The sequence below is a fragment of the Bos taurus genome, chromosome 2 (genome assembly GCF_002263795.3).
Source record: "Bos taurus isolate L1 Dominette 01449 registration number 42190680 breed Hereford chromosome 2, ARS-UCD2.0, whole genome shotgun sequence".
Taxonomy (NCBI): Eukaryota; Metazoa; Chordata; class Mammalia; order Artiodactyla; family Bovidae; genus Bos; species Bos taurus.
The window spans coordinates 10680350-10707890 of record NC_037329.1 but is presented as its reverse complement, the minus strand read 5'-3'; the positions used below and the strand labels follow the sequence as shown (position 1 = coordinate 10707890).

Below are 27541 nucleotides of genomic sequence, written 5' to 3'. Positions count from 1 at the left end.
AGTCCTGAATATTCACTGGGAAGGACGGATGCTGAAGCTGAAGCTCCAGTGCTTTGGCTATCTGATGGGAAGAGCTGACTCATTTGAAAAGACCCTGATGCTAGGAAAGATTGAAGGCAGGAGGAGAAAGGGACAACAGAGGATGAGATGATTGGATGGCATCACCAACTCAATGGCCATGAGTTTGAGCAAGCTTCAGGAGTTGATAATGGACAGGGAAGCCTGGTGTGCTGCAGTCCATGGGAGTCACAGAGTTGGACACAACTAAGCAACTGAACTCAACTGATTCTCCCCCAAGTAGAGAGAGATTTTGATATTGTGAAAAGTGCTAAAATGGAGGGAAGCACAGAGGAAGCAAAGAATTGGTGCTTTTGAATCATGGTGCCAGAGACTTGAGAGTCCCTCGACCTGCAAAAATATCAAACCAGTCATTCCTAAAGGAAATCAACCCTAAATATTCTCTTGAACAAGTCCTACTGAAGCTGAAGCTCCAATATTTGGTCACCTGATGCAAAGAGCCAACTCACTGGAAAAGACTCTGAAAATGGGAAAGACTGAAGGCAAAAGGAGAAGGCAGAAGCAGAGGATGAGATGATGGAATAGCATCACCAACTCAATGGACATGAATTTGAACAAACTAGGAGATGGTGAAGGACAGAAGAGCCTGGTGTGCTGCAGTCTATGCAGTGGCAAAGAGCTGAATGTAGTTCAGTGATTGAACAACTACAACAGAGGAAGATAATTTGACAAAAGCTTAAAATATCAGAAAGGCTTCCTAGAGGTGAGAATACTTAAGCAGTCTTAAAGGTTGACTGAAACTATCCAAGCAAGAAAGTGGGAAGGGCTGTCAGGAAGAGGAAACAGCACAGTAATACAGAGAGTTTTGAGTCAGGGGGCTCATAAGGGGAAGTAGGTCTAAGAGGATTTCTCATCTTCTGGTTTGGGTAGACACTGGTACTGTTATTGAGATGGGAAGTGCAGGAAGAATGGGGCTTTTGTTTTGTCCTGTGGTGAAAATTGTGGGTTGAGATTTGAATATATTGAATCTGAGTTGATTGTAAGAAATCCCTGTGGATTATAACCAAAGTTTAGATTTCAAATTTCAAAGTCCTAAGCATATGGGTGATGTTAAGACAAATAAAGCAGATGCAAAAGAAGAGTGTAATGATTAAGAAACTGTCTCTTGGGCCACTATTTAATACTGACCTTCTTTAATCTTTGAAAAAAATGGGATAATTGACAAGGGTGTTAAAAACATTAATGCACAAAGTGTTTAGCACAGTACCTAGAGTTAGAGGATTCTCAATAAATAGTAGGTATTATTATTAAATGGCCCAAAAAATAAAAGGATAAGAATAGATCAAGGAATCTAAGGGGCTAAGTCCAAGCTCCTAACATCAGATACAGTTTCTGCTTTCAAAGTTCTCACATCCTTGTTAGCTCCCTGAAGGAAGGACCATATTTTTCTCATCATTGTATCCTTAAATTCCTAGCTCAGATGACTGGCCCAAAGGAGCCAGGCACTTGATAAATTTTCGCTGGAAGACGAGAGGATGAAAAAGAGGCCCACAGGAAGACACAGGAGAGGCAGTCAATAGGGACAGGAAGAAAGAAAAAAGAAAGAGCTAGAAATGAAAGAGGGCGACTAGAAGAGGAGGGAGGACAATAAGTTATGTGGGACCTGGAGTGGATTGGGAAGAGGTTATGGACACCTGGGGGTGGGGTGTGGTCACAGTTTACAAGGGAGCCATGTGTATTCATCAGTCCTGAGTGCAGAAGAATTGATGCTTTTGAACTGTGCTGTTGGAGAAGACTCTTGAGAGTCCCTTGGACTGCAAGGAGATCCAACCAGTCCATCCTAAAGGAGATCAGTCCTGGGTGTTCATTGGAAGGACTAATGTTGAAGCTGAAACTCCAGTACTGTGGCCACCTGATGCGAAGAGCTGACTCACTGGAAAAGACCCTGATGCTGGGAAAGATTGAGTGCAGGAGGAGAAGGGGACAGACAGACAGAGGATGAGATGGTTGGATGGCATCACCGACTCAATGGGCATGGGTTTGGGTGGACTCCGGGAGTTGGTGATGGACAGGGAGACCTGGGGTGCTGCGGTTCATGAGGTCGCAAAGAGTCAGACATGACTGAGCGACTGAACTGAACTGAACTGGCTCTAGAATGGGCTGCACAATCATTCTTGTTTGTTTTCTGCATAGAACCAAACCTTCTTGGAGAAGAGGAGAAATTAGCCAGCTAACGTGCCAGCAAAGTTCTGTAAGTTTTGATTTTGGTTTGGTGTGGCTGAGGGCTGTAGGGCTCGTAGAGAAATATGTCTCCCTCGGCACGCAGGGACCAGGCCCCGCGTCCTGATTTCCCGGCTCTGAGGCTCCCAAGCCAGCGCGCGAGGGGCTCGCCCTCGGGAGGGCGCTCTGCTCTTCATAGTTGAACACCCGCACGTTCGGAGCCTGGAACGCTGAGAGGGAGGGCCTCTGACACGCAGGATACTGGTCATTCAGTCCGGTGGGGACGGAGGGACGACGACAGGGACGGGGTGTGAGGGGAGGTGAGAGAGGGGGACAGCGAGGGCACAGAGGGGCCCAGGCCGGCTATGGAGCTGTACATCAGCGCCTGCTCCAAGGCTGCCGACGTCGCAGCCACCAAGACGGCCACCAGCGGCCTCACCACAGAAAGCCAGCAGTGTGGAGACGTGAGTGGCCCCCAGGCTGGTCAGCTCTGTCCTCCTCTGCCGTGCCTCCAGCCTGGGAGGGAGGGGAGGGGAGGGCGGCGAACGGTCACGTGCCCTCGGTGAGGCCCGTAACCGTCCGGCTTTCAGGGCCCACAAGCAGGGGCGCCGCAGGAGGCAGGGCTGGGCGGGTGCTGGCGCAACCGGCTGTGGCGCTGCCTAGGGAGCTGGTAACTGGAAGCCAAGGTCTTCCAGGCTGCCTGGCAGGGCGGGACCTTTCTGTTCCTTCCTTCCTCAGGATTGGAGTAGCAGTTAAGTTGGCCTAAACTAACATACCTAAAGGAACGACAAAACTCTCCAATTGTATCCGACAGGGTGAGCACAAAACTCAATTTTCGGGGGTCGGAGCAGCTCAGCTACTGGATCTGCCTCTTGGGGTCAAGCTGCCTGTGATCCCAGGAAGCAATAGTTTATACTATACCACAAAATTAAATGAGAAGGTAAGGTGATGTTTAATTTTCTTACATTGACTTCATTCTTTTATGAAAATTGTTAGTTGCTCAGTTGTGTCTGACTCTTTATGACCCCATGGACTGTAGCCTGTCAGGCTCCTTTGTCTATAGAATTCTCCAGACAAGAATAGTGGAGTGGGTTGCCATTTTCTTCTACAACAGGTCTTACCCACACAGAGATATAACCCTCAGGTGGCTCCGATGGAATGAATCCACCTGCAATTCAGGACCCAGTCCTATACTTTGCTCTTCTCCCAGCTATGAACTTGGACCATCTTTCAAGATTTCTTTTCAACTGTTACAGCCTTTATTTCCTTAGAATTTGCATTGTCCTTGGTTTGTATAAGTCTACCCCATACTATAATTTTATAATTTAAATCTTACTAGGTTATAGTGTGTATGCCCCTCAAACTCTTCCATGTTTTTAGTCCTCAATGTAATGTGAAAGTGAAAGTGAAGTTGCTCGGTTGTGTCCGACTCTTTGTGATCCCATGGACTGTAGCCTACCAGGCTCCTCCTTCAATGGGATTCTCCAGGCAAGAGTACTGGAGTGGGTTGCCATGTATGCCCCTCAAACCCTTCCATGTTTTTAGTCCTCAGTGTAATACCCTCCCTCAAACCTTCCCACTCCTTGATTCAGTAATTAACAGGGCAGGAAGTGCAATGCAGTCTTTTTAACCAGTTGCTTTGATCAATACGGCAAAAAATTCTACTGGAAAGATTTTTCAGTTAACCGCTATGTGTGCATACTAAGTTGTTTCAGTCATGTCCGACTCTTTGCGACTGCATGGGCTGTAGCCCACCAGGTTCCCTGAAGATTGACTTTGTGATAGCTTTCTTTTTCTTTCAGTAAAATCTCCTTGATGAAGTACTGCCTTATATTTACACTTTTTTTTTTCACCCAGTTGTTTTAACTGACAGCAGAAGGATTACCTGACACTAAGGAATGGGTTTGTATAAAAGATGTTCTTTGTTTAGAGATCAGTAGCCCAGGATTGATTTTGAGAAACACAGACCATCAGAGGAACCAGAGATCAAATTGTCAACATCCACTGAATCATTGAAAAAGCAAGAGAGTTCCAGAAAAATATCTACTTCTACTTTACTGACCATGTCAAAGCCTTTGCCTGTGTGGATCACAACAAACTATGGAAAATTCTTAAACAGATGGGACTAGCAGACCACCTAACCTGCCTCCTGAGAAATCTGTATATAGGTCAAGAAGCAACAGTTAGAAACGGACATGGAACAACAGATGGTTCCAAATTGGGAAAGAAGTACATCAAGGCTGTATATGGTCACCCTGCTTGTTTAACTTATATGCAGAATACATCGTGAGAAATGCTGGGCTGGATGAAGCACAAGCTGGAATCAAGATTACTGGGAGAAAAAAAAATCAATAATCACAGATATGCAGATGACACCACCCTTATGGCAGAAAGCGAAGAACTATTGGTGAAAGTGAAAGAGGAGAGTGAAAAAGGTGGCTTGAAACTCAACATTCCTAAAATGAAGATCATGGCATCAGATCCCATCACTTCATAGCAAATTAATGGGGAAACAATAAAAACAGGGAGATATTTTATTTTCTTGGGCTCAAAAATCCCTCAAGATGGTGACTGCAGCCATAAAATTAAAAGACGCTTGCTCCTTGGAAGAAAAGCTAAGACCAACCTAGCCAGCATATTAAAAAGCAGAGACATTACTTTGCCAACAAAGTTCTGTCTAGTCAAAGCTATGGTTTTTCCAGTAGTCATGTATGAATGTGAGAGTTGGACTCTAAAGAAAGCTGAGTGCCAAAGAATTGATGCTTTTGAACTGTGGTGTTTGAGAAGACTCTTGAGAGTCCCTTGGATTGCAAGGAGATCCAACCAGTCCATCCTAAAGGAAATGAGTCCTGAATATTCATTGGAAGGACTGAAGTTGAAACTAAATCTCCATTACTTTGGCCATCTGATGCGAAGAACTGACTCATTGGAAAAGACCCTGATGCTTTGAAAGATTGAAGGGAGGAGGAGAAGGGGAAGACAGAGGATGATATGGTTGGATGGCATCACGGACTTGCTGGACATGAGTTTAAGTAAGCTCCAGGAGTTGGTGATGGACAGAGAAGCCTGTCCTGCTGCAGTCCATGGGGTCGCAAAGGGTCAAAAATGACTGAGCAACTGAACTGAGCTGAGACCATCAAAGCTAAAATTCAGTATCTAAAATACAGTGGAAGTGACAAATAGATTCAAGGGATTAGACTGATAGACAGTGTGTCCGAAGAACTATGGATAGAGGTTCGTGACATTGTACAGGAGGTAGTGATGAAGAGCCTCCCCAATGAAAAGAAAAAGGAAAAATGGTTGTCTGTGGAGGCCTTGCAAACACCTGAGGAAAAAGAGAAGCTAAAGGCCAAGGAGAAAAGGAAAGATATACCCATCTGAATTCAGAGTTGCACAGAATAGCAAGGAGAGATAAGAAAGCCTTCCTCAGTGATCAATGCAAAGAAATAGAGGGAAACAATAGAATGGGAAAGACTAGTGATCTCTTCAAGAAAATTAGAGATACCAAGGGAATGTTTCATGCAAAGATGGGCACAATAAAGGTCAGAAATGGTATGGAACTAACAGAAGCAGAAGATTATTAAGAAGAAGTGGCAAGAATACACAGAAGAACTGTACAAAAAAGATCTTCATGACCCAGATAACCACAATGCTATGATCACTCACCTACAGCCAGACATCCTGGAATGCAAAGTCAAGTGGGCCTTAGGAAGCATCACTATGAACAAAGCTAGTGTAGGTGATAGAATTCCAGCTGAGCTATTTCAAGTCCTAAAAGTTGATGCTGTGAAAGTGCTGCACTCAACATGCTAGCAAATTTGGAAAACCCTGCAGTGGCCACAGGACTGAAAAAGGTCAGTTTTTATTCCAGTCCCAAAGAAGGTCAATGCCAAGGAATGTTCAATCCACTGCACAATTGCACTCATCTCACACGCTAGTAAAGTAATGCTCAAAATTTTCCAAGCCAAGCTTCAGCAATACATGAACCGTGAACTTCCAGATGTTCAAGCTGGTTTTAGAAAAGGCAGAGGAACCAGAGATCAAATTGCCAACATCCATTGGATATAGAAGAAGAAAGAAAATACCAGAAAAACATCTACTTCTGCTTTATTCATTACACCAAAGCCTCTGACTGTGTAGATGACAACAAACTGTGCAAAATTCTTAGAGATGGGAATACCAGACCACCTTACCTGCCTCCTGAGAAATCTGTATGCAGGTCAAGAAGCAACAGTTAGAATTGAACATGGAACAACAGACTTGATCCAAATAGGGAAAGGAGTACTTCAGGGCTGTATATTGGCACCCTGGTAATTTAATTTCTATGCAGAGTACATCATGTGAAATGCCAGGCTGAATGAAGCACAAGCTGGAATCAAGAATGCTGGGAGAAATATCTATAACCTCAGATACACAGATGACACCACCCTATGGCAGAAATTGAAAAGGAACTAAAGAGCCTCTTGATGAAAGTAAAAGAGGAGAGTGAAAAAGGTAGTGTAAAATTCAACATTCAAAAAACGAAGATCATGGCATCCAGTCCTATCACTTCATGGCAAATAGATGGGGATACAATGGAAACAGTGATGGACTTTATTTGGGGGGGCTCCAAAATCACTGTGGATAGTGACTATAGCCATGAATTAAAAAACACTTGCTCCTTGGAAGAAAAACTATGACCCACCTAGAGAGCGTATTAAAAAGCAGAGACATTACTTTACTGACAACGGCCCGTCTAGTCAAAGCTGTGGTTTTTCCAGTAGTTATGTATAGATGTGACAGTTGGACTATGAAGAAAACTGAGCACTGATAAATTGATGCTTTTCAATTGTGGTGTTGCAGAAGACTCTTGAGAGTCCCTTGGACTGCAAGGAGATCCAACCAGTCCATCCTAAAGGAGATGAGTCCTGAATATTCACTGGAAGAACTTATGCTGTAGCCGAAACTCCAATACTTTAGCCACCTGATGCAAAGAATTGACTCCTTAAAAAAAACCCTGATGCTGGAAAGATTGAAGGGAGGAGGAGAAGGGGACAACAGAGGATAAGATGGGTGGATGGCATTATCAGCTCACACATGAGTTTGGGCAAGCTCCGGTAGTCGGTGATCGACAGAGAAGCCTGGCGTTCTGCAGTTCCCGGGGTCTCAAAGAATCGGACATGACTGAGCAACTGAACTGAACTGAATATCTAAAAGTTCTCAACTAAAAATCAACTAAATATCAACATCTAAAAGAAACAATCCATTTCTGAGTGACTCACAACTCAAGATTGTTGATTGTTTTCCTTAGAGAAAGATACGGATTTCACTTCTGGTCTCACTGAATTTATGACATTGCCCTATGGAATTCCTTTTTTTTTTTTTTCCCCTTTCTTAGGGAATCTATGGTAATTAGGGAATTCTGCTTTATAACCTAGATGCATTGGAATAGAGTAAAGTCTAGTATTAAGCATTGTCAGAAATTTATCAAGGAAACTTTTAAATGGATAAGGCATCCTAGCATCCTATCAGCTCCCCAATCTCCCTCTTTTTTCACATAAGCATCCTCAACTTAACTTGAGGGAGTTCTTTTTAGGGTCCCACCCAAGCCAGGCTCTTTAGTGTTCAGAATCTGACTGAGGAGGCTACTGCCAGACAAAACACAGGCTGAACACAAATTGGTACCTGCAGACAGATCAGTTCAGTTCAGCTCAGTTTGGTCGCTCAGTCGTGTCTGACTCTTTGCTACCCCATGAATTGCAGCACACCAGGCCTCCCTGTCCATTACCATCCTCTGGAATTCACTCAAACTCACATCCATCAAGTTGGTGATGCCATCCAGCTATCTCATCCTGTGTCGTCCCCTTTTCCTCCTGCCCCCAATCCCTGGCAGCATCAGAGTCTTTTCCAATGAGTCACCTCTTCTCATGAGGTAGCCAAAGTACTTCAGTTTCAACGTTAGCATCATTCCTTCCAAAGAACACCCAGGACTGATCTCCTTTAGAATGGACTGGTTGGATCTCCTTGCAGTCCAAGGGACTCTCAAGAGTCTTCTCCAACATCACAGTTCAAAAGCATCAATTCCTCAGCACTCAGCTTTCTTCACAGTCCAGCTCTCACATCGATACATGACCACTGGAAAAACCATAGCCTTGACTAGACGGACCTTTGTTGGCAAAGTAATGTCTATGCTTTTCAATATGCTATCTAGGTTGGTCATAACTTTTCTTCCAAGGAGTAAATGTCTTTTAATTTCATGGCTGCAATCACCATCTGCAGTGATTTTGGAGCCCAGAAACATAAAGTCTGACACTGTTTCCCCATCTATTTCCCATGAAGTGGCGTGACCAGATACCATGAACTTCATTTTCTGAATGTTGAGCTTTAAGCCAACTTTTTCACTCTCCTCTTTCACTTTCATCAAGAAGCTCTTTAAGTCTTCTTCACTTTCTGCCATAAGGGTGGTGTCATCTGCATATCTGAGGTTATTGAGATTTCTCCTGGCAATCTTGATTCCAGCTTGTGCTTCTTCCAGCCTAGCATTTCTCATGATGTACTCTGCATAGAAGTTAAATAAGCTGGGTGACAATATACAGCCTTGACGTACTCCTTTTCCTATTTGGAACCAGTCATTGTTCCATGTCCAGTTCTAACTGTTGCTTCCTGACCTGCATATAGGTTTCTCAAGAGGCAGGTCAGGTGGTCTGATATTCCCATCTCTTTCAGAATCTTCCACAGTTTATTGTGATCCACACAGTCAAAGGCTTTGGCATAGTCAATAAAGCAGAAATAGATGTTTTTCTGGAACTCTCTTGTTTTTTCCATGATCCAGCGGATGTTGGCAATTTGATCTCTGGTTCCTCTGCCTTTTCTAAAACCAGCTTGAACATCAGGAAGTTCATGGTTTACGTATTGCTGAAGCTTGGCTTGGAGAATTTTGAGCATTACTTTACTAGCGTGTGAGATGAGTGCAGTTGGGTGGTAGTTTGAGCATTCTTTGGCATTGCCTTTCTTTGGGCAGACAGATACCAGTGTGCAAAGATGTATAGATCACAGAATTTGAATAGCATGCCTGCACAGGGCATGGTGTGCTCTCAGGTTTGCCACATCTCCCACACATTCCAGTTGCTTTTCACTTGAGACAGTTCCTACTTTAACTTTAGACTAAAAATTTCTGTTGTCTGGCTAAGACAATCTAAAGGATAGTATAAATATAGGATACAAAGACAACATTTGGATGACTTCCGCACCTACTTCTAGCCTCTCCTTTTCCCCTTTCAGAGGTTCTCCCATTACCTATTATCACTATCCTGCTATTGAAAAATTTTTGAAAAATGAACGAAGTACTGATGTCCCCCCTGGCAGATTTTAAAGTGCCTCGTCTTGGTAATGTTTTAACTTACAAATGAGATGAAATTATTCATGTTTCCTCTAAAGTAACAGATAAACTAACATGACTATTAGTTATTTTCCTTCTTTGATACAGTAATAGCTATTTAATAAGGTTGTATTTGGTATGGAGAAATCTCAATCCCTAGCATTATTCTTTATAATTGATTCTTCAATATATTGAACTTTATAATATAAAGTGGTAACTTTTCCCTGACTGTAGCACTCAGAAATCATTGCATTTCTTAGATAAGAGTTCAAAATACAATAACTCTTTAATTCATCATCTTTTAACATCTGAGTTTTACTTTTTTTTTTTTTTCAAAGTTGTTTCAGTGAATCTTTGTGGAAGATTTTCTGTTTTTCTTTATTGTTAGAATATGAGATACAGAGCATGAGCTGGCTGGATGGCATCACCTACTGGATGGACGTGAATTTGAGTGAACTCCGGCAGTTGGTAATAGGGAGGCCTGGCGTGCTGCAATTCATGGGGTCCCAAAGAGTTGGACATGACTGAGCGACTGAACTGAACTGAACTGAATGATATTGATATTGAATGCAGTTTCTGGATCTGGAGGAGGGAAGAGGAAAAGAGAAAGTCTTAGTTTTGGCTTTATACATTAAAACAAAGTTTATACTTTCCTCTTTCTTTTCATTTCCTCCTCCCTTTTCTAGCTTTGGGCTAGGGACTGATAAAGATGGGGGAATTAATTGAGTGAGGGTGGGGTTTTAGGATAATTCAGGTTAGTGAAGAAAAAAGGTTAGGGATAAGCAATTAACACTGCCCATTCCAAATTCTTTTTCTGATTTTGTCCCACTTCACATTCTTACATGTTTTATTTTCTATGAATAGTCTGGTCATTTTAATAGATTGATATTTAAAAGAAAAATTGATTAATTGTACATTTATAATATGCTTAAATTTCTTGTTTGCAGCTTTTTCGACCTTCTTATGGTTTTAACCTGACTGATCCATACTGTCGACTTTTGGAAAACCAGTATAAAAGTCTCCATGATCCACATTTAAGAGCCTACCATCAGCGTAAAGACATCTTGAGAAGATTAAAGAAAGGTGGTTACATCACCAGCAATAATAAAGTGAGTTGAAAATAACTTTTTTTAAATTTAAATTTATTTTAATTGGAGGCTAATTACTTTACAATATTGTATTTGTTCTGCCACACATCAATCATTGAAAACCTCTAAGATTTGATAAAAGCTTGCTTCTGTTCCTCTCTGGGGGGCCTGGATCACCTTTAGTTTGGTCAGAAGAGATACTTACTGGAAAATTCCATTAAATCAATCAGTATTTGGGTCAAAGAAAATCAGACAGTAGTTGTTTTCCAAGTGAAACTACTTCTTCCTTTAACTTTTTTTCCTTGAAATATCAAAAGATGACTACTAAATAATTTGAAGATGTAAAAAGAATTTTCCCAACTGTATCATAGTTTTCTTTGTCTCTAATGGCACTGTATGCTTGTCAAGGGTTATGTCCCATGTACTTTTTAAAAAATTAAGAAAAAATAAGAACCTAGAAAAATCAGCTTAATACAGTCCTAATACACTCTGTTCTTATTGAGGTTGAACATTATTATTAAATTGGTATTTTATTTTAATAACTTTATGTACTCAATTCCTTACCATGGCATAAGTCATATAAATAAAGTAATGCTATTTGAATAGCAATTTCCTGTTGATTAAAAATTCTAGAGAGATATTACTTACAAAATTGTTAGCAGTTTTTTACTTGGTTAACAGAGTATTATTTTACTTCTATAAAGTAATTGCTTTGATTTTTAGATATTTTTATTTATATATTTTTCTAATTATTTTGTGTTTTTTTAGGTTGTATGTACCTTGAGGGAATTGAATAAGTACAGGCAATATCTTACCAGTTTAAAATTAGACTTTGAAAGAAACTATATAAGAGAACAAGTAAGTTAAATATTTAAATTTGGTTTCTGTACATGGGGTTTGGAACAAAGGTTTACTTGTGGGCAGAGTATTTTCTTATAATATTCTACCTTTAATTTTGGCAACCTAAATAATTTCTCCAAGTAAAAATTTAGAGCAGAAGAAAATATTTTGAGATTGCTATTTTGGGCCAAGAAAGGGAAAGGGACCAGGTCATCTATTAATATGCCAGTGGTAGCTGGCAAAATTTAATAATAAAATTGTTACTAGGATATGCCCCATCTACCTGATTTGGGACCAATTGGAAGAGTCTGTTGTGGCAGCAAGATTCTTAGGCTGGAGACCAAAACAACTTAAGTAACAGGAGAGGAGCCATATGAATTGTTATAACATCCTAAAAATGCAAAGAACACGTACACTGTATGTTTGTACACATGTGGCTGTGTTCATCCACTAAAACATGTGAGCCTCTTCTCATGTGTGTGTAAGTGAATTCAGACTTTAGAGTCACAAGTTGGATAAAAATGAAAAAGCTGCACATATGTGAATTTTACAGATTTATGTTCCAAGGTCAAGAGTTGTATAGAAATGAAGATGATTCCCCTATACTTTAAAGTGTTCTCTATTTCCCCTCATCTACTCCTTTGTGCTGGGAGTTTCTCCTCCACTTCTTCCATTTTTTAAAATTAATTTCTTTAGAATGGATAGAAAAAAAGCTGAAATATTTTTTATTTTCAGAAACAGAAATCTTTGAGTCAATTGTCCATATCTACAGTGGATTCAAAATAGATTTAAATGCAGTTAAAAGGAATTAGTTATTTACAAAGTATAGGAATTTCACTAAACATTAAATATAAAAAAAGCAGATCAAAAGACATTTTTATTTCTGGGAAATGTTAAAAAATTGTATATACATATATATATATACATCCATATATATATGTGTATATATATGTTACACACACACTTTTTTTTAATAGAAAATGCTTGCAAAACAAGTAAATAAACTACAGGAAGACAATCAAATACCTGGACGTTCTGATGTTACACAGTTCCAAAATTGGTTGTTACAGGAAGGCACCCCATCTATTAAGGACCAAGAACGATTAATAAGGCACAGGTGAGATTGAAGTTAATGAATGTTTTATATATATATTGTGGATCCAAATAAGTTACAAAATGCTAGAAATAATTGAAGCTAAGAGTTTTTTTAAAGTATGGGATGCTATTTAACTTCACTATTTCAGTATGGAGAGGAAGGGAGAGCAAAAGGTCCAGGAATTGGGAATTCTGGTACCAAGGCTATAAACATGAATTTCTGCTAGAAAAGATACAGTTTCTGGGAGTCCAGGAGGTAATCCAAGCTGTTAACTGAATAAATAATCAAATACAAAATCCATCCTGTAGTTGGAAATGGAGGGAAAGTATCTTTAGCACATGATTTTAATAATAATTTTTTATTGGGTCATCTTTAAGAGCTGGCAGCATTGTTTGAGGAAATTAATGCAAATTCAAAAAAGGAGGGTAGATATAGCTTCAATACTGATAAAACATGTGTGATTGCTTAAAAAACCTGCAAGCTCCTTGTTGTTGTTGCGGCTGTTCAGTTGCCTAGTCGTGTCTGACTCTTCACGACCCCATGGACTAAAGCATGTTAGGCTTCCCTGTCCTTCACCATCTCCTGGAGTTTGCCCAAGTTCATGTCCATTGCATTGGTGATGCCATCCAACTGTCTCATCCTCTGTCACCTTCTCCTTCTGCCAACAGTTTTTCCCAGCATCAGGGTCTTTTCCAATGAGTCAGCTGTTTGAATCAGGTGGCCAATATAATCGAGCTTCAGCATCACTCATTCTAATGAATGTTCAGGGCTTGCTTCCTTTAATATTGACTGGTTTGATCTCCTTGCTTTCTAAGAGATGCTCAAGAGTCTTTTCCAGCATCACAATTTGAAAGATTCAATTCTTCAGCACTCTGCCTTCTATATTGTCCAGTTCTAACATCTGTACATGATTACTGGAAAGACCATAGCCTTGACTATATGGGCCTTTGTTGGCAAAGGGATGTTTTTGCTTTTTAACTTACTATCTAGGTTTTTCATAGCTTTCTTGCCAAGAAGTAATCATCCTCTAATTTCATGGTTTCAGTCACCATCAGCAGTGGTTTTAGAGCCCAGGAAAAGGGAACATGTCACTGTTCCACCTTTTCATCTTCTATTTGCCATGAAGTAATGGGACTGGATGCCAGAATCTTAGTTTTATTAATATTGAGTTTTAAGTTGGTGTATTCGTTCTCCTTCACCCTCATCACGAGGCTTTTTACTTCCTCTTTGCTTTCTGCCATTAGAGTGGTATTATCTGTATATCAGAGGTTGATATTTCTCCCAGAAATCTTGATTTCAGCTTGTAACTCATCCAGCCTGGCATTTCTCATGATATGCTCTGCGTGTAAGTTAAATAAACACGGTAACAATAAACAGCCTAAAGGAGAAATCATACTCCTTTCTCAGTCCTGAACCAGTCAGCTGTGCCATACAGGGTTCTAACTTTTGCTTCTTGACCTGCATACAGGTTCCTCAGGAGACAGATTAAAATGGTCTTGGTATTCCCATTTCTTTAAGGGTTTTCAACAGTTTTGTTATGATCCACACAGTTAAAGGCTTTAGCATAGTCAATGAAACAGAGGTAGATGTTTTTTTCTGGAATTCCCTTGCTTTCTCTATGATTCAGCAAATGTTGGCAATTTGATCTCTGGTTCCTCTTGCCTTTTCTAAACCAAATTTGAACATCTGGAAGTTCCTCGGTTCATGTAATGTTGAAGCTTGCTACTGCTAAGTCACTTCAGTCGTGTCCGACTCTGTGCGACCCCATAGACGGCAGCCCACCAGGCTCCCCCGTCTCTGGGATTCTCCAGGCAAGAACACTGGAGCAGGTTGCCATTTCCTTCTCCAATGCATGAAAATGAAAAGTGAAAGTGAAGTCAGTCAGTCGTGTCCAACCCTCAGCAACCCCATGGACTGCAGCCCACCAGGCTCCTCCATCCATGGGATTTTCCAGGCAAGAGTACTGGAGCGGGCTGCCATTGCCTTCTCCGATGTTGAAGCTTAGCTTGGAGGATTTTGAGCATACACTTAGTGGCATGGGAGATATGTGCCAGTTGTCTGGTGGTTTGAACATTCTTTAGTACTTCGTTTCTTGGGAATTGGGAGGAGGATTGACCCTTTCTATTCCTGGGGCCACTGCTGGGTTTTCCAAATTTGTTGCCCTAAAGAGTGCAGCACTTTAAAAGCATCATCTTTCAGGATTTTAAAAAGCTCTGCTGGAATTCCATCACCTTCACTAGCTTTATTGGCAGCAGTGTCTTCTAAGGCTGACTTGACTTCACACTCCAGATGGTCTGGCTCTGAGGGAGAGACTGCACCATTGTGGTTATCTGGGTCATTAAGATCTTTTTTTGTACAGTTCTTCTGTGTATTCTTTCCATCTCTTCTTGATCTCTTCTGCTTCTGTTTTGTCTGTACTGTTTCTGTCCTTTTTTATGCCCATCTTTGGATGAAATGTTCCTTTGATAATTTCCAGTTTTCTTGAAGAGATCTTCTAGTCTTAAACCCTTTCTGTTGTTTTCCTCTAATTCTTTGCATTGTTCATTGAAGAATGCCCTCTTGTCTTCCCTTGCTATTATCTGGTACTCTGCATTTAGTTGAGTATACCTTTTCCATTTCTCCCTTGCTTTTTGCTTCTCTTCTTTCCTCAGCTATGTGTAAAGCCTTCTCAGATAACCACTTTGCCTTCTTGCATTTCTTTTCCTTGGCATGGTTTTGTTCTCTGCCTTCTGTACTGTATTACAGATCTCTGTCCCTAGTTCTTCAGGAACTCTGGTTGCTAGATCCAATCCCTTGAATCTATTCATCACCTCCACTGTATATTCATAGGGAATGTAATTTATGTTGTTCCTGCCTGGCCTAGTTGTTTCCCCACTTTCTTTAATCCAGAATTTTGCTATGACGGACTGATTATCTGAGCCACAGTCAGCTCCAGTTCTTGTTTTTTCTTATTGAATACAGCTTTTTCATTATCGGCTCCAGAAAATGTAATCAACCTGATTTCAGTATTGACCATTGGTAATGTCCATGTGTAAAGTCATCTCTTGTGTTGTTAACAAAGGGTGGTTGCTATGACCAGTGTGTTTTCTTGACAGAATTCTGTTAGCCTTTGCTCTGCTTCATTTTGTATTTTAAGGCCAAACTTGCCTGTTATTCCAGGAATCTTTTGTCTTCCTACTTTTGCATTCCAATCCCCTATAATGAACATAATATCTTTTGGAGGAGGATTGTTAATTCTAGGAGGTCTTCTAGGTATTCATAGACTGGTCAACTTCAGTTTATTTGGCATCAGTGGTTGGGGCATAGACTTGGATTACTGTGATGTTGAATGGTTTGCTTTGAAAACGAACCAAGATCATTCTATTGTTTTTAAGCCTGCATCCAAGTACTGCATTTCAGACACTTTTGTTGATTATGAGGGCTACTCCATTTTTTTCTATGGTATTCTTTCCCTCAGTAGTGGAAATAATGGTCAACTGAATTAAATCCACCCATTCTTGTCCATTTCAGTTCACTGATTCCTAAGATGTCAGTGTTCACTCTTGCCATCTCCTGCTTGACCATATCCAATTTATCTTGATTCATGGACCTAACATTCCATGTTCCTATGCAATACTTTACTTTACAACAGTGGAGTTTACTTTCATCACCAGACACATCCACAACTGAGCTTTGCTTTGGCCTAGCTGCTTCATTCTTTCTGGAGCTATTAGTAGTCGTCCTCCTCTCTTCCCCAGTAGCATATTGGTAACCTTCCAACATGAGGACCTCATCTTTTGGTGTCATATTTTTTGGCCCTTTTATACAGTTCTTGGAGTTCTCATGGCTAGTATACTGGAGTGGTTTGCCATTGCCTCCTCCAGTAGATCACATTTTGTCAGAACTCTCCACTATGATCTGTCCATTTTAGGTGGCCCTACATGGCATGGCTCATAGCTTCACTGAGTTATGCAAGCCCCTCGATCATGACAAGGCAGTGATCCATGAAGGGGCAAGCTCTTTAGATGCCATCTATTCATGTTCAATCATTACCTTTCCATGGTCAAGACCATCTCTTAGGAAGTGAAAATATATATATTTTCCCCTCCTCCTTCATTAAGCTGTGGAATTAAGCTGCATTTCCTAACTGCTATGTTCCATAGTAATTTTGTAACACAGAGACATACCAGAGACCCAGACTATACATGGAAGATGTGTTCAAGGCCTTTTAAATTACAAGGGAATCAACATACATCTTTTCTTAGAAAATCTAAATCATTTTTCCAAATTTGAAGTCACTGTTTCAGTTATTTCAACCTTCTTTGCAAACATATATTCCTAAATCTATTGTGAATAGGTACTATGCAAAATGTTTTTAATAATATGCCTCACATTTATCCTTTTATTGGCTACAATAACAGATATATATATATCTATATATATATATATATATATATAAGCTTATATATATATAAGCTCAAGAAATAAAGCAAGCAAGGAGGTAGTTTTGGAATATCAAAGCAGATGATGTCATTGTAAGCAAAACTCCTAGTTCACCATGACTTACATTTGCTTTTACTTAGATATCTGGATATGATAAGGAGGGAATTAGAACATCTTGAGCACACAGCTGAAGAGCAACGCCTGCTCCGAATGGATAGAGAAGAAAGACGACAGCGAGAACATGCAAGAAGAAAACTTAGTCTTCGTAGAAAAATTGAAGAGGTGAGAGACAGCAAATTTAAACCAGAGAAAAATTGTGTACAGTTATTCATTTGTAAATAAGTTGAGCTGTCCATCATGCTTCTTCAGGTAATGTCAGGTCTAAACATTTTACCCACATTGAGCTTTCTCCACAGCTGTAATCATAAGTTGTTACATAAAATAAGGATGACACCACACACTGTGTGTATGAGCCAGTATCTGCTCTTAAAGTGATGATGGGGAAAGTTACTAGATACTGTTTTAGTCCATTATAGCCCTCAGTGTGGAGAGGAAAACATTTTAAATTTAGATTTAGTTAAACACCCCTGCATTCCTAATAGGAGTGCAGTAAAGTAAAGAAAGCCCATTCTAGAGCCAATGAATGATTTTATTAGGTTAGTGCAAAAGTAATTGCAATTTTGCATTGCTGAATGTTGCTATTTGATATTGGAATGCATTCTTAAGTAAATGTGGTTATGTTATATATCATTTTAATGTACATTTCTTCCTTTTATGTTTTTTGCTAATGACTTATTACTTGTTTATTTTTTTATTTATTTTTTTAGATTGTTTTTATTTTTTTTTTCCAACTACAATTTTATTTTATTTTTAAACTTCACAAAATTGTATTAGTTTTGTCAAATATCGAAATGAATCCACCACAGGTATACATGTGTTCCCCATCCTGAACCCTCCTCCGTCTTCCCTCCCCATACCATCCCTCTGGGTTGTCCCAGTGCACCAGCCCCAAGCATCCAGTATCGTGCATCGAACCTGGACTGGAAACTCATTTCATACAGGATATTTTACATGTTTCAATGCCATTCTCCCAAATCTTCCCACCCTCTCCCTCTCCCACAGAGTCCATAAGACTGTTCTATACATCAGTCTCTCTTTTGCTGTCTCATATACAGAGTTATTGTTACCATCTTTCTAAATTCCATATATATGCGTTAGTATACTGTATTGGTGTTTTTCTTTCTGGCTTACTTCACTCTGTATAATAGGCTCCAGTTTCATCCACCTCATTAGAACTGATTCAAATGTATTCTTTTTAATGGCTGAGTAATACTCCATTGTGTATATGTACCACTGCTTTCTTATCTAGTCATCTGCTGATGGACATCTAGGTTGCTTCCATGTCCTGGCTATTATAAACAGTGCTGTGATGAACATTGGGGTACACGTGTCTCTTTCCCTTCTGGTTTCCTCAGTGTGTATACCTGGCAGATTTATTTTAGACTAGGGAAATGATTGGAAGAGGTCAATCCTAATCCCAGTTCCCAAGAAGGGCAGTACTAAAGAATGTTCAAATCACCAGACAATTGCACTCATGCTAGTAAGGCTCTGCTCAAATTCCTGCATGCTAGGCTTCAGTATTATGTGAACCAAGAACTTCCAGATGTTCAAACTGGGTTTAGAAAAGGCAAAAGAACTAGAGATCTAAATGTCAACATTTGCTGGATCATAGAGAATTTGCTGGTAACAAATAGGGAAAGGAGTACATCAAGGGTGTATATTGTCACCCTGCTTATTTGACTTATATGCAGAGTACATCATGAAAAATGCTCAAGGGTGTATATTGTCACCCTGCTTATTTGACTTATATGCAGAATACATCATGAAAAATGCTGGGCTGGATGAAACACAAGTTGGAATCAAGACTGTCAGGAGAAATATCAGTAACCTCAGATATGTAGATGACATCACCCTTATGGCAGAAAGTGAAGAACTGAAGAGCCTCTTGAAAGTGAAAGAGGAGAGTGAAAAAGTTGGCTTAAAACTCAACATTCAGAAAACTAAGATCATGGCATCTGGTCCCAGCACTTCATGGCAAATAGATGGGGAAACAATGGAAATGGTGACAGACTTTTCTTTTTTTTGGCGGGGGGGGGGGGGCTCCAAAATCACTGCAGATGGTGACTGCAGCCAAGAAATTAAAAGATGCTTGCTCCTTGGAAGAAAAGCTAGGACCAACCTAGACAGCATATTAAAAAGCAGAGACATTACTTTGGCAACAAAGGTTCATTTAGTCAAAGCTATGGTTTCCCAGTAGTCATGTATGGATGTGAGAGTTTGACTATAAAGAAAGCTGAGTGCTGAAGAATTGATGCTTTTGAACTGTGGTGTTGGAGAAAACTCTTGAGAGTCCCTTGGACTGCAGGGAGTTCAAACAAATCAAACCTAAAGGAAATCAGTCCATCCTAAAGGAAAGCATGATGGGCAGCTGAATATTCATCAGAAGGATGGATGCTGAAGCGGAAACCCCAATACTTTGGCCATCTGATGCAAAGAACTAATTCATTGGAAAAGACCTTGATGGTGGACAAGATCAAAGGCAGGAGAAGAAGGGGACAACAGAGGATAAGATGGTTGGATGGCATCATCAACTCAATAGACATGAGTTTGAGCAAGTTTCAGGAGTTGGTGATGGACAGGGAAGCCTGTCATGTTGCAGGCCATTTGTTCACACAGAGTTGGACTCGACTTAGTGACTAAACTGACTGAACTGTTTCTTGGCAGGAAAGCTATGACAAACCTAGACAGTGTGTTAAAAAGCAAAAAATCCCTTTTCCAACAAAGGTCCATATAGTTAAGGCTATGGCCTTTCCAGTAGTCAGGTATAGTTGTGAGAGCTGGACAATAAAGAAGGGAGAATGCTGAGAAATTAATGCTTTTGAACTCTGGTGCTGGAGGTGACTCTTGAGAGTCCCTTGGACAGGAAGGAAAACAAACCAATCAATCTTAAAGGAAATCAACCCTAAATATTCATTAGAATGACTGATGCTGAAGCTCCAATGCCTTGGCCACCTGATTTGAACAGCTGACTCATTGGAAAACACTCTGATGCTGAGAAATATTGTTGGCAGAAGAAGCAGGTGACAAGGGATGAGATGGTTTATTGAATCACCAATACAATACATGATCATGGGCAAGCTCTGGGAGATGGTGAAGGACAGGGAAGCCTAACATGCTATGGGGTCATGAAGAGTCAGACATGACTTGGCGACTGAACAACAACAGCAAACAGATATGTTAGACAAAGAGCAAGTTTGAGCACTTTTCTTATTCAACTTCAAAATGGGTCGTAAAGCAGTGGAGACAACTCACAACATCATTGATGCATTTGGCCCAGGAACTGCTAATGAACCTGTAGTGTAGTGGCTGTTAAGTTTTGCAAAGGAAACGAGAGCCTTGAAGATGACGAGCACAGTGGATGGCCTTTGAAAGCTGACACCAACCAATTGAGATCATCGAAGCTGATCTTCCATCAAAGCTGATAGAAGAACTACCTGAGAAGTTGCCAAAGAACTGAACTTTGACTATTCTATGGTCATTTGGCTTTTGAAGCAAATTGGAAAGGTAAAAAAGCTTGTTAAGTGGATACCTAATGTGCTGACTGCAAATTAAAAAATCGTTGAAGTGTCATCTTATTCTACACAACAACAATGAACCATTTCTCAATCAAATTGTGATGTATGGCGAAAAGTTGATTTTATGTGACAACTAGCAATGAGATGACCAGCTCAGTTGTCGGACCAAGAAAAAGCTCCAAAATACTTCCTAAAGCAAACTTGCACCAATAAAATGTCATGGTCACTATTTGGTCATCTGCTATCAGCTTAACCCACTATAGCTTTCTGAATCCCCATCAAAACCATTATATCTGAGAAGTATGCTCAGCAAATCAATGAGATGCACCGAAAACTGCAATGCCTGCAGCTGGCACTGGTCATGAAAATGTGTCCACTTCTTGATAATGCCCAACCATACATCGTACGACTAGTGCTTCAAAAGTTGAATGAATTTCACTTTGAAATTTTGCCTCATCTGCCATATTCAACTGATCTCTCACCAACTGACTATCACTTCTTCAGGCATCTCGACAACTTTTTGCTTGGAAAGCACTTCCACAACCAGCAGGAAGCAGAAAATGGTTTCCAAGAGTTCAGTGAATCACGAAGCACAGATTTTTATGCTACAGCAAACTTATTTCTCAGTGGCCAAAATGCATTGATTGTAACAGTGCCTATTTTGATTAATAAAGATGTGCTTAAGCCTATTTTTAATGGTTTAAAATTCACAGAACTGCAATTACTTTTTCACCTTGACTTGTTCTAAATAACTTGCTTTTTGGTAGTGGAAAAAATATAGAGGTTAATTGTGTATGCATACTGAATATGGTAACATGGTGCTCTTTAGGAATGGAAGACAAAAGAGATGTTACTTCTGACAAGGATTGGAGAAGATGTGAAAAGAGAAGCTAGGATAGAGGAACAACGGCGTAAAAGCAGAGAAGAGAGTGACAAGAAGGTAGGGTGAGATTTAACCTCTGATTGGGGCTGATTGAGGATGTGCTTTTGATAGTTTTCATTTTTGAATGTAGTCCACTTTGTGAGATGGCAATAGAACAGTTACCCCAAATGATTTGTATTATACCAAGTGAAAGTTATAAAATTTTTATTGTATTTTGGTTGTATTTTATTGTGGCTGTAATATAAAAAGTACTTCACTATTATTTGATAAAGCTACTTTTGACTTTATCTCACACCATAAACTATACTTGTAATTCCTGTAGAAAAAATTTATATAACTGATTGTTTTTATTAGAATTTTGAAGCAAGTTCTCAGTTTTTCCCCACCAGTTAATCTTCTCAGAATACTTGTTTTGAACTTTAAATAATATGTAATATTTTATGATTTAGAGTATAAATCAGTATAAAGAGAAATAAAATTCATTTGTAATTCCATCACCACCATATTTATTTATTGGTATATATACACACACCACTGTATTCTTACACATTGTATAATACTTCTGTAAATGTTTATATGTTTGAATTAACACATACATTCATGTTATTATTCCTTACAGATTCTTCACTTTTTTAATAACAAAACAACATTGACAACTCTATGTCAATAAATGTTATCTAAAATAATCTAATCTAAATAATTATTTTAGGTAATTTCTTGTTGACAAACCTATGTGTAAGTGTAAGATTTACATAGTTTGGTTATACTGATATACACTGCTATATAATTTTTTAAATATTGAAATTGAAATATATTAATATTTTATTCTACCATTGCGGTGGTGGTGTTTAGTTGCTAAGTCATGTCTGACTCTTGCGACCCCTAGGGAAGCCCTCTAGACTTCCTACATGTACATTTTAGTATTGTTAGTGACTCGTTGTTCATATGGAAATCTCAGCTTACTTGAATTTACTATAATTATTATTTTCTAATATTTAATTTTTCACCAGTTTTTTATTGGAATGCAGTGCAGGAGACTTGAGTTTGATCCATAGGTTGGAAAGATCCCCTGGAGGAGACCGTGGCAGTTCACTCCAGTATTCTTGCCTGGAGAATCTCCATGGACAGAGCAGCCTGGTGGGCTACAGTCCGTGAGGTCACAGAGTTGGACATGACTGAGCGACTAAGCATAGCACATAGTTGATTTACAGTGTTGAGTTAGGTTCAGGTGTATAGAAAAGTGATTCAGTAATACATGTATTCATTCCATTTTAGATTCTTTTCTCATGTAGGTTATCACAGAACACTGAGTAGAGTTTACTGTGCTATGCAGTAGGTCCTTGTTGGTTATCTGTCATATATATAGTAGTGTTTTGTGTGTGTTATCACAGGCTTCTGATTTATTCCTCCACCCCCTCACATTTCCTCTTTTGTAACCGTAAGTTTGTTTTCCATATCTGTAAGTCTGTTTCTGTTTTGTGAATAAGTTCATTTTTTTTTAAATTTTATTTTACATATGAGTGATATCATAAAATATTTGTCTTTTCTACCTGACTTAGTGTGATAATCTCTATCCAGGTCATCTATGTTACTACAAATGGCATTATTTCATTTTTCATGGCTGAGTACTTTTCTGTTATATATATGTACCACATCTTCTTTATCCATTCCTCTATCAATGGACATTTAAATTGTTTCCATGTTTTGGCTATTGTGAATAATGCTGCAGTGAACACTGGAGTGTGTGTATCCTTTTGGATTATAGTTTTCTCTGGATACGTGGCCAGGAGTGGGGTTACTAGGTCATGTATAGTAGTTCTATTTTTAGTTTTTTAAGGAATCTCCATGTTATTCTGCACTAATTATCAGATAAATGCAAATCAAAACTACAATATGGTATCACCTCATACTGGTCAAAATGATCATCATCAAAAAGTCTACAAACAAACAATGCTGGAGAAGGTGTAGAGGCAAAAAGGGAACCCTTCTACACTGTTATGACAATGTAATGGTACAACCACTATGGAGAATAGTATGGAGATTCCTTAAAAAACTAAAAATAGAACTACTGTCTTTTCATATATTTTGGCCATCTGTATGCCTTTGGAGAAATGTCTGTTTAGATCTTCTGCTTATTTTTGATTGGGCTGTGTATTTTTCTGTCTGAGCTGAAGGGGCTGTTTGTAAATTTTGGAGACTAATTCCTTTTCTGTCTCATTTGCAAATATATCTCTCTTTTTGTTTATGGTTTCTTTTGCTGTGCAGAAGCTTTTAAGTTTAATTAGGTCCTTTTTTCTTTCCCTTTTTCTTTTCATTACTCTAGGAGGTGGATCAAAAAAAGATATAGTTGTAATTTATGTCAAAGAGTGTTCTGGCTATACTTTCCTCTTAAGAGTCTTATAACATTTGGCCTTACATTTAGGTCTTTGATCCATTTTGAGTTTATTTTTGTGTATGGTGTTAGTGAATATTCTAATTTCATTCTTTTATGTGTAGCAACAGAGTGCCCCAGGTTTCCTCTTAATTTTCACCTGATGACATTTACTGTGTCTCCATAAACTTTAGTCTCAATCAAATTCTGGCACTGGGCGTGCCCATTAAACATGAACATTCATGGTAGGCATGGTAATACCACAGGCTGCTTGAGGAATCTTAATGGCAGAGCAGTTTGAATTGTTGGTATTTCCAGTGCAACTATTCTAAATTGGGTTTTTGAATTATGTTTTAATATAAAAGCTTTTCAATTCATTTTTGTTTCTTAGTATAATCTATATTTTCTTTTAGATTTGACATTACCTGTATTTTTACTCAAAGTATGTGTTTGTTGCAGAGTTATCAAAAACTTAAGATAAGAGATTTATCTTAGCTTCTTTGTCAAAAATGAGTTTCAGGAGAAGGCAGTGGCACCCCACTCCAGTACTCTTGCCTGGAAAATCCCATGGATGGAGGAGCCTGGTAGGCTGCAGTCCATGGGGTCGCTAAGAGTCGGACACGACTGAGCAGCTTCACTTTGACTTTTCACTTTTATGCATTGGAGAAGGAAATGGCAACCCACTGCAGTGTTCTTGCCTGGAGAATCCCAGGGACGGGGGAGCCTGGTGGGCTGCTGTCTATGGGGTCGCACAGAGTCGGACACGACTGAAGCAACTTAGCAGCAGCAGCAGTTTACTAACTTTACTCCTTTTTTCTGTTTTTTGACCTGTTTGTCTTATCTTGATTATACATTTAATAATTCTTTAAATAAGTCATTTTAGTTTTCCAAGTTTGTTTTTCTGTTTCAGAGTTGTTTTGGTTAATCTATATTTACATTTATATTTCTATATATATTTTAAAACCATGTTGTACATGTTTGCCAGGAAATTTTGCTGAGATTTTGATGGGAATTGTATTGACTGTATAGGTCATTTTGGGCAGAATTGATCTCTTGATTATATTGGATCTTCCAACTCATGAACCAAACACCTCTATTTATTTATGTCTTCTTAATTTTTCTTATCATGTACTTATATAATTTGAAGTGTACAGCTTTTACACATCTTTTGCTAGATTTATTCCTATATATTTCATAATTTATTGTAATTTGTATTTTAAATTCCAATTATTTTATGTTGGGATATAGGAAATCAATTTTTAATATTCATCTTATATCTTATATGGATAAAAACACTTACTAGCTCTATTAGTTTTATTGTAGGTGCCAACTGATATTCGACATAATGATCATGGTTCTACAAATGATCTTGGTGCTCATTAAACATGGATGAGTTTTTAGTTCCTTCTCTTGCCTGATTGCATTGGCTAGAACCTCCAGTATAATGTTTAATAGAAGTGATTATCATGGACATTATTGTCAAATATTTATTTTGTCCTGCTTGCCTCTCTACAGAGCTATTAGGCTGCTTGACATTGCACCAGACCTTAATGATGTTTTTCATTTTGTGGTTCTTTAATTGAAATATAGTCAGTGTATAGTATTACAATGTACAATGTCAGCTTCGGGTGTATTATATAATGATTTTACACATCCATACATTATAAAATGATCACCACAATAAGTCTAGTAAACTTTGTTATACAAGCTGATTTATATTATTGACTGTATTCCAGACGCTGTATATTTTGTCCCTCTAATTCGTTAGATAACTTGAGATTTGTACCTCTTAATACCCTACATCTGCTTCCCACCAAACTCCTTTCTGGAAACCACCTGTTTCTTGTCTGTATCTGAATTTGTTAGTTTTATTTTTTAGCTTCTACATTTGATATATGTTGCATTTGTCTTAATGTGAATTATTTCACTTAGCAGAATACTTTTAGATTGTCCATGTTGTCACAAATGGCAAGATTTAGTATTTTTAATGGCTAAATAATATTCCAATGTGTGTGACCACATCTTAGTTATCCATTTGACTATGGATGAACACTTGGGTTGCTTCCTTTTCCTGGTTATTGTTAATACTACTGCAGTGAATACTTGAATGCCTGCATCTTTTGTATTAGTGTTTGTATTTCCTTTGATTAAATATCCAGAAGTGAAATTGCTGTGTCATATGGTAGCTCTATTTTTTTTTTTTTTTTTTTTTTTTTAGGATTTTACGTACTGTTTTCTGTGGTGGCTTCTACCAGCTTATAATTTATAATCCAGACAACAGTGCCTTGAGGGTTCCATTTTCTCCTCATCCTGAAGTTCAGTTCAGTTCATTCGCTCAGTCATGTCCGACTCTGTTCAGCCCCATGGACTATAGCATGTCCACCACCAACTCCCGGAGTCTACCCAAACTCATGTCCATTGAGTTGGTGATGCCATCCAACCATGTCATCCTCTGTTGTCCTCTTCTCCTCCAGCCTTCAATCTTTCACAGCATCAGGGTCTTTTCCAATGAGTCAGCTCATCACATCAGGTGGCTAAAGTATTGGAATTTCAGCTTCAACATCAGTCCTTCCAATGAATGTTTAGGACTGATTTCCTTTAGGATGGACTAGTTAGATCTCCTTCCATTCCAAGGGACTCTCAAGCGTCTTCTCTAACACCACAGTTCAAAAGCATCAGTTCTTCTGTGCTCAGCTTTCTTTATAATCCAATTCACATCCATACATGACCACTGGAAAAACCATAGCCTTGACCAGATGAACCTTTGTTGACAAAGTAATGTCTCTGCTTTTAATATGCTGTCTAGGTTGGTCATTGCTTTTCTTCCAAGGAGTAAAGGTCCTGGACGCCATCACCATCTGGACACCATCACCATCTGCAGTGATTTTGGAGTTCAGAAAAATAAAGTCAGCCACTGTTTCCACTGTTTCCCCATCTATTTGCCATGAAGTGATGGGACTGGATGGGGAAACAGTGGAAACAGTGTCAGACTTTATTTTGGGGGGCTCCAAAATTACTGCAGATGGTGACAGCAGCCATGAAATTAAGAGATGCTTACTTCTTGGAAGAAAAGTTATGACCAACCTAGATAGCATATTGAAAAGCAGAGACATTACTTTGCCAACAAAAGTCTGTCTGGTCAAGGCTATGGTTTTTCCAGTGGTCATGTGTGGATGTGAGAGTTGGACTGTGAAGAAAGCTGAGTGCCAAAGGATTGATGCTTTTGAACTGTGATGTTGGAGAAGACTCTTGAGAGTCCCTTGGACTGCAAGGAGTTCCAACCAGTCCATTCTGAAGGATATCAGCCCTGGGATTTCTTTGGAAGCAATGATGCTAAAGCTGAAACTCCAGTACTTTGGCCACCTCATGCGAAGAGTGGACTCATTGGAAAAGACTCTGATGCTGGGAGGGATTGGGGGTGGGAGGAGAAGGGGATGACAGAGGATGAGATGGCTGGATGGCATCACTGACTTGATGGACGTGAGTCTGAATGAACTCTGGGAGTTGGTGATGGACAGGGAGGCCTGGCGTGCTGCAATTCATGTGGTCGCAAAGAGTCAGACACGACTGAGTGACTGAACTGAACTGATGGGAATGGATGCCATGATCTT

At 39.3% G+C, this 27541-nt stretch overlaps 1 protein-coding gene across 1 annotated transcript in view; it reads left to right on the top strand.

Annotated features, from left to right (window-relative positions):
• Positions 1-2533: 2533 nt before the first annotated feature.
• Positions 2534-27541, top strand: part of FSIP2 (fibrous sheath interacting protein 2) — a 142481-nt gene continuing 117473 nt past the window's right edge. The window contains exons 1-7 of the mRNA XM_059877827.1: positions 2534-2702; positions 3053-3178; positions 10543-10704; positions 11452-11541; positions 12501-12640; positions 17182-17323; positions 21506-21616. Coding sequence (XP_059733810.1) covers positions 2604-2702; positions 3053-3178; positions 10543-10704; positions 11452-11541; positions 12501-12640; positions 17182-17323; positions 21506-21616 — 870 coding nt within the window. The 5' untranslated portion in view covers positions 2534-2603. The remainder of the gene's footprint in view (positions 2703-3052; positions 3179-10542; positions 10705-11451; positions 11542-12500; positions 12641-17181; positions 17324-21505; positions 21617-27541) is intronic.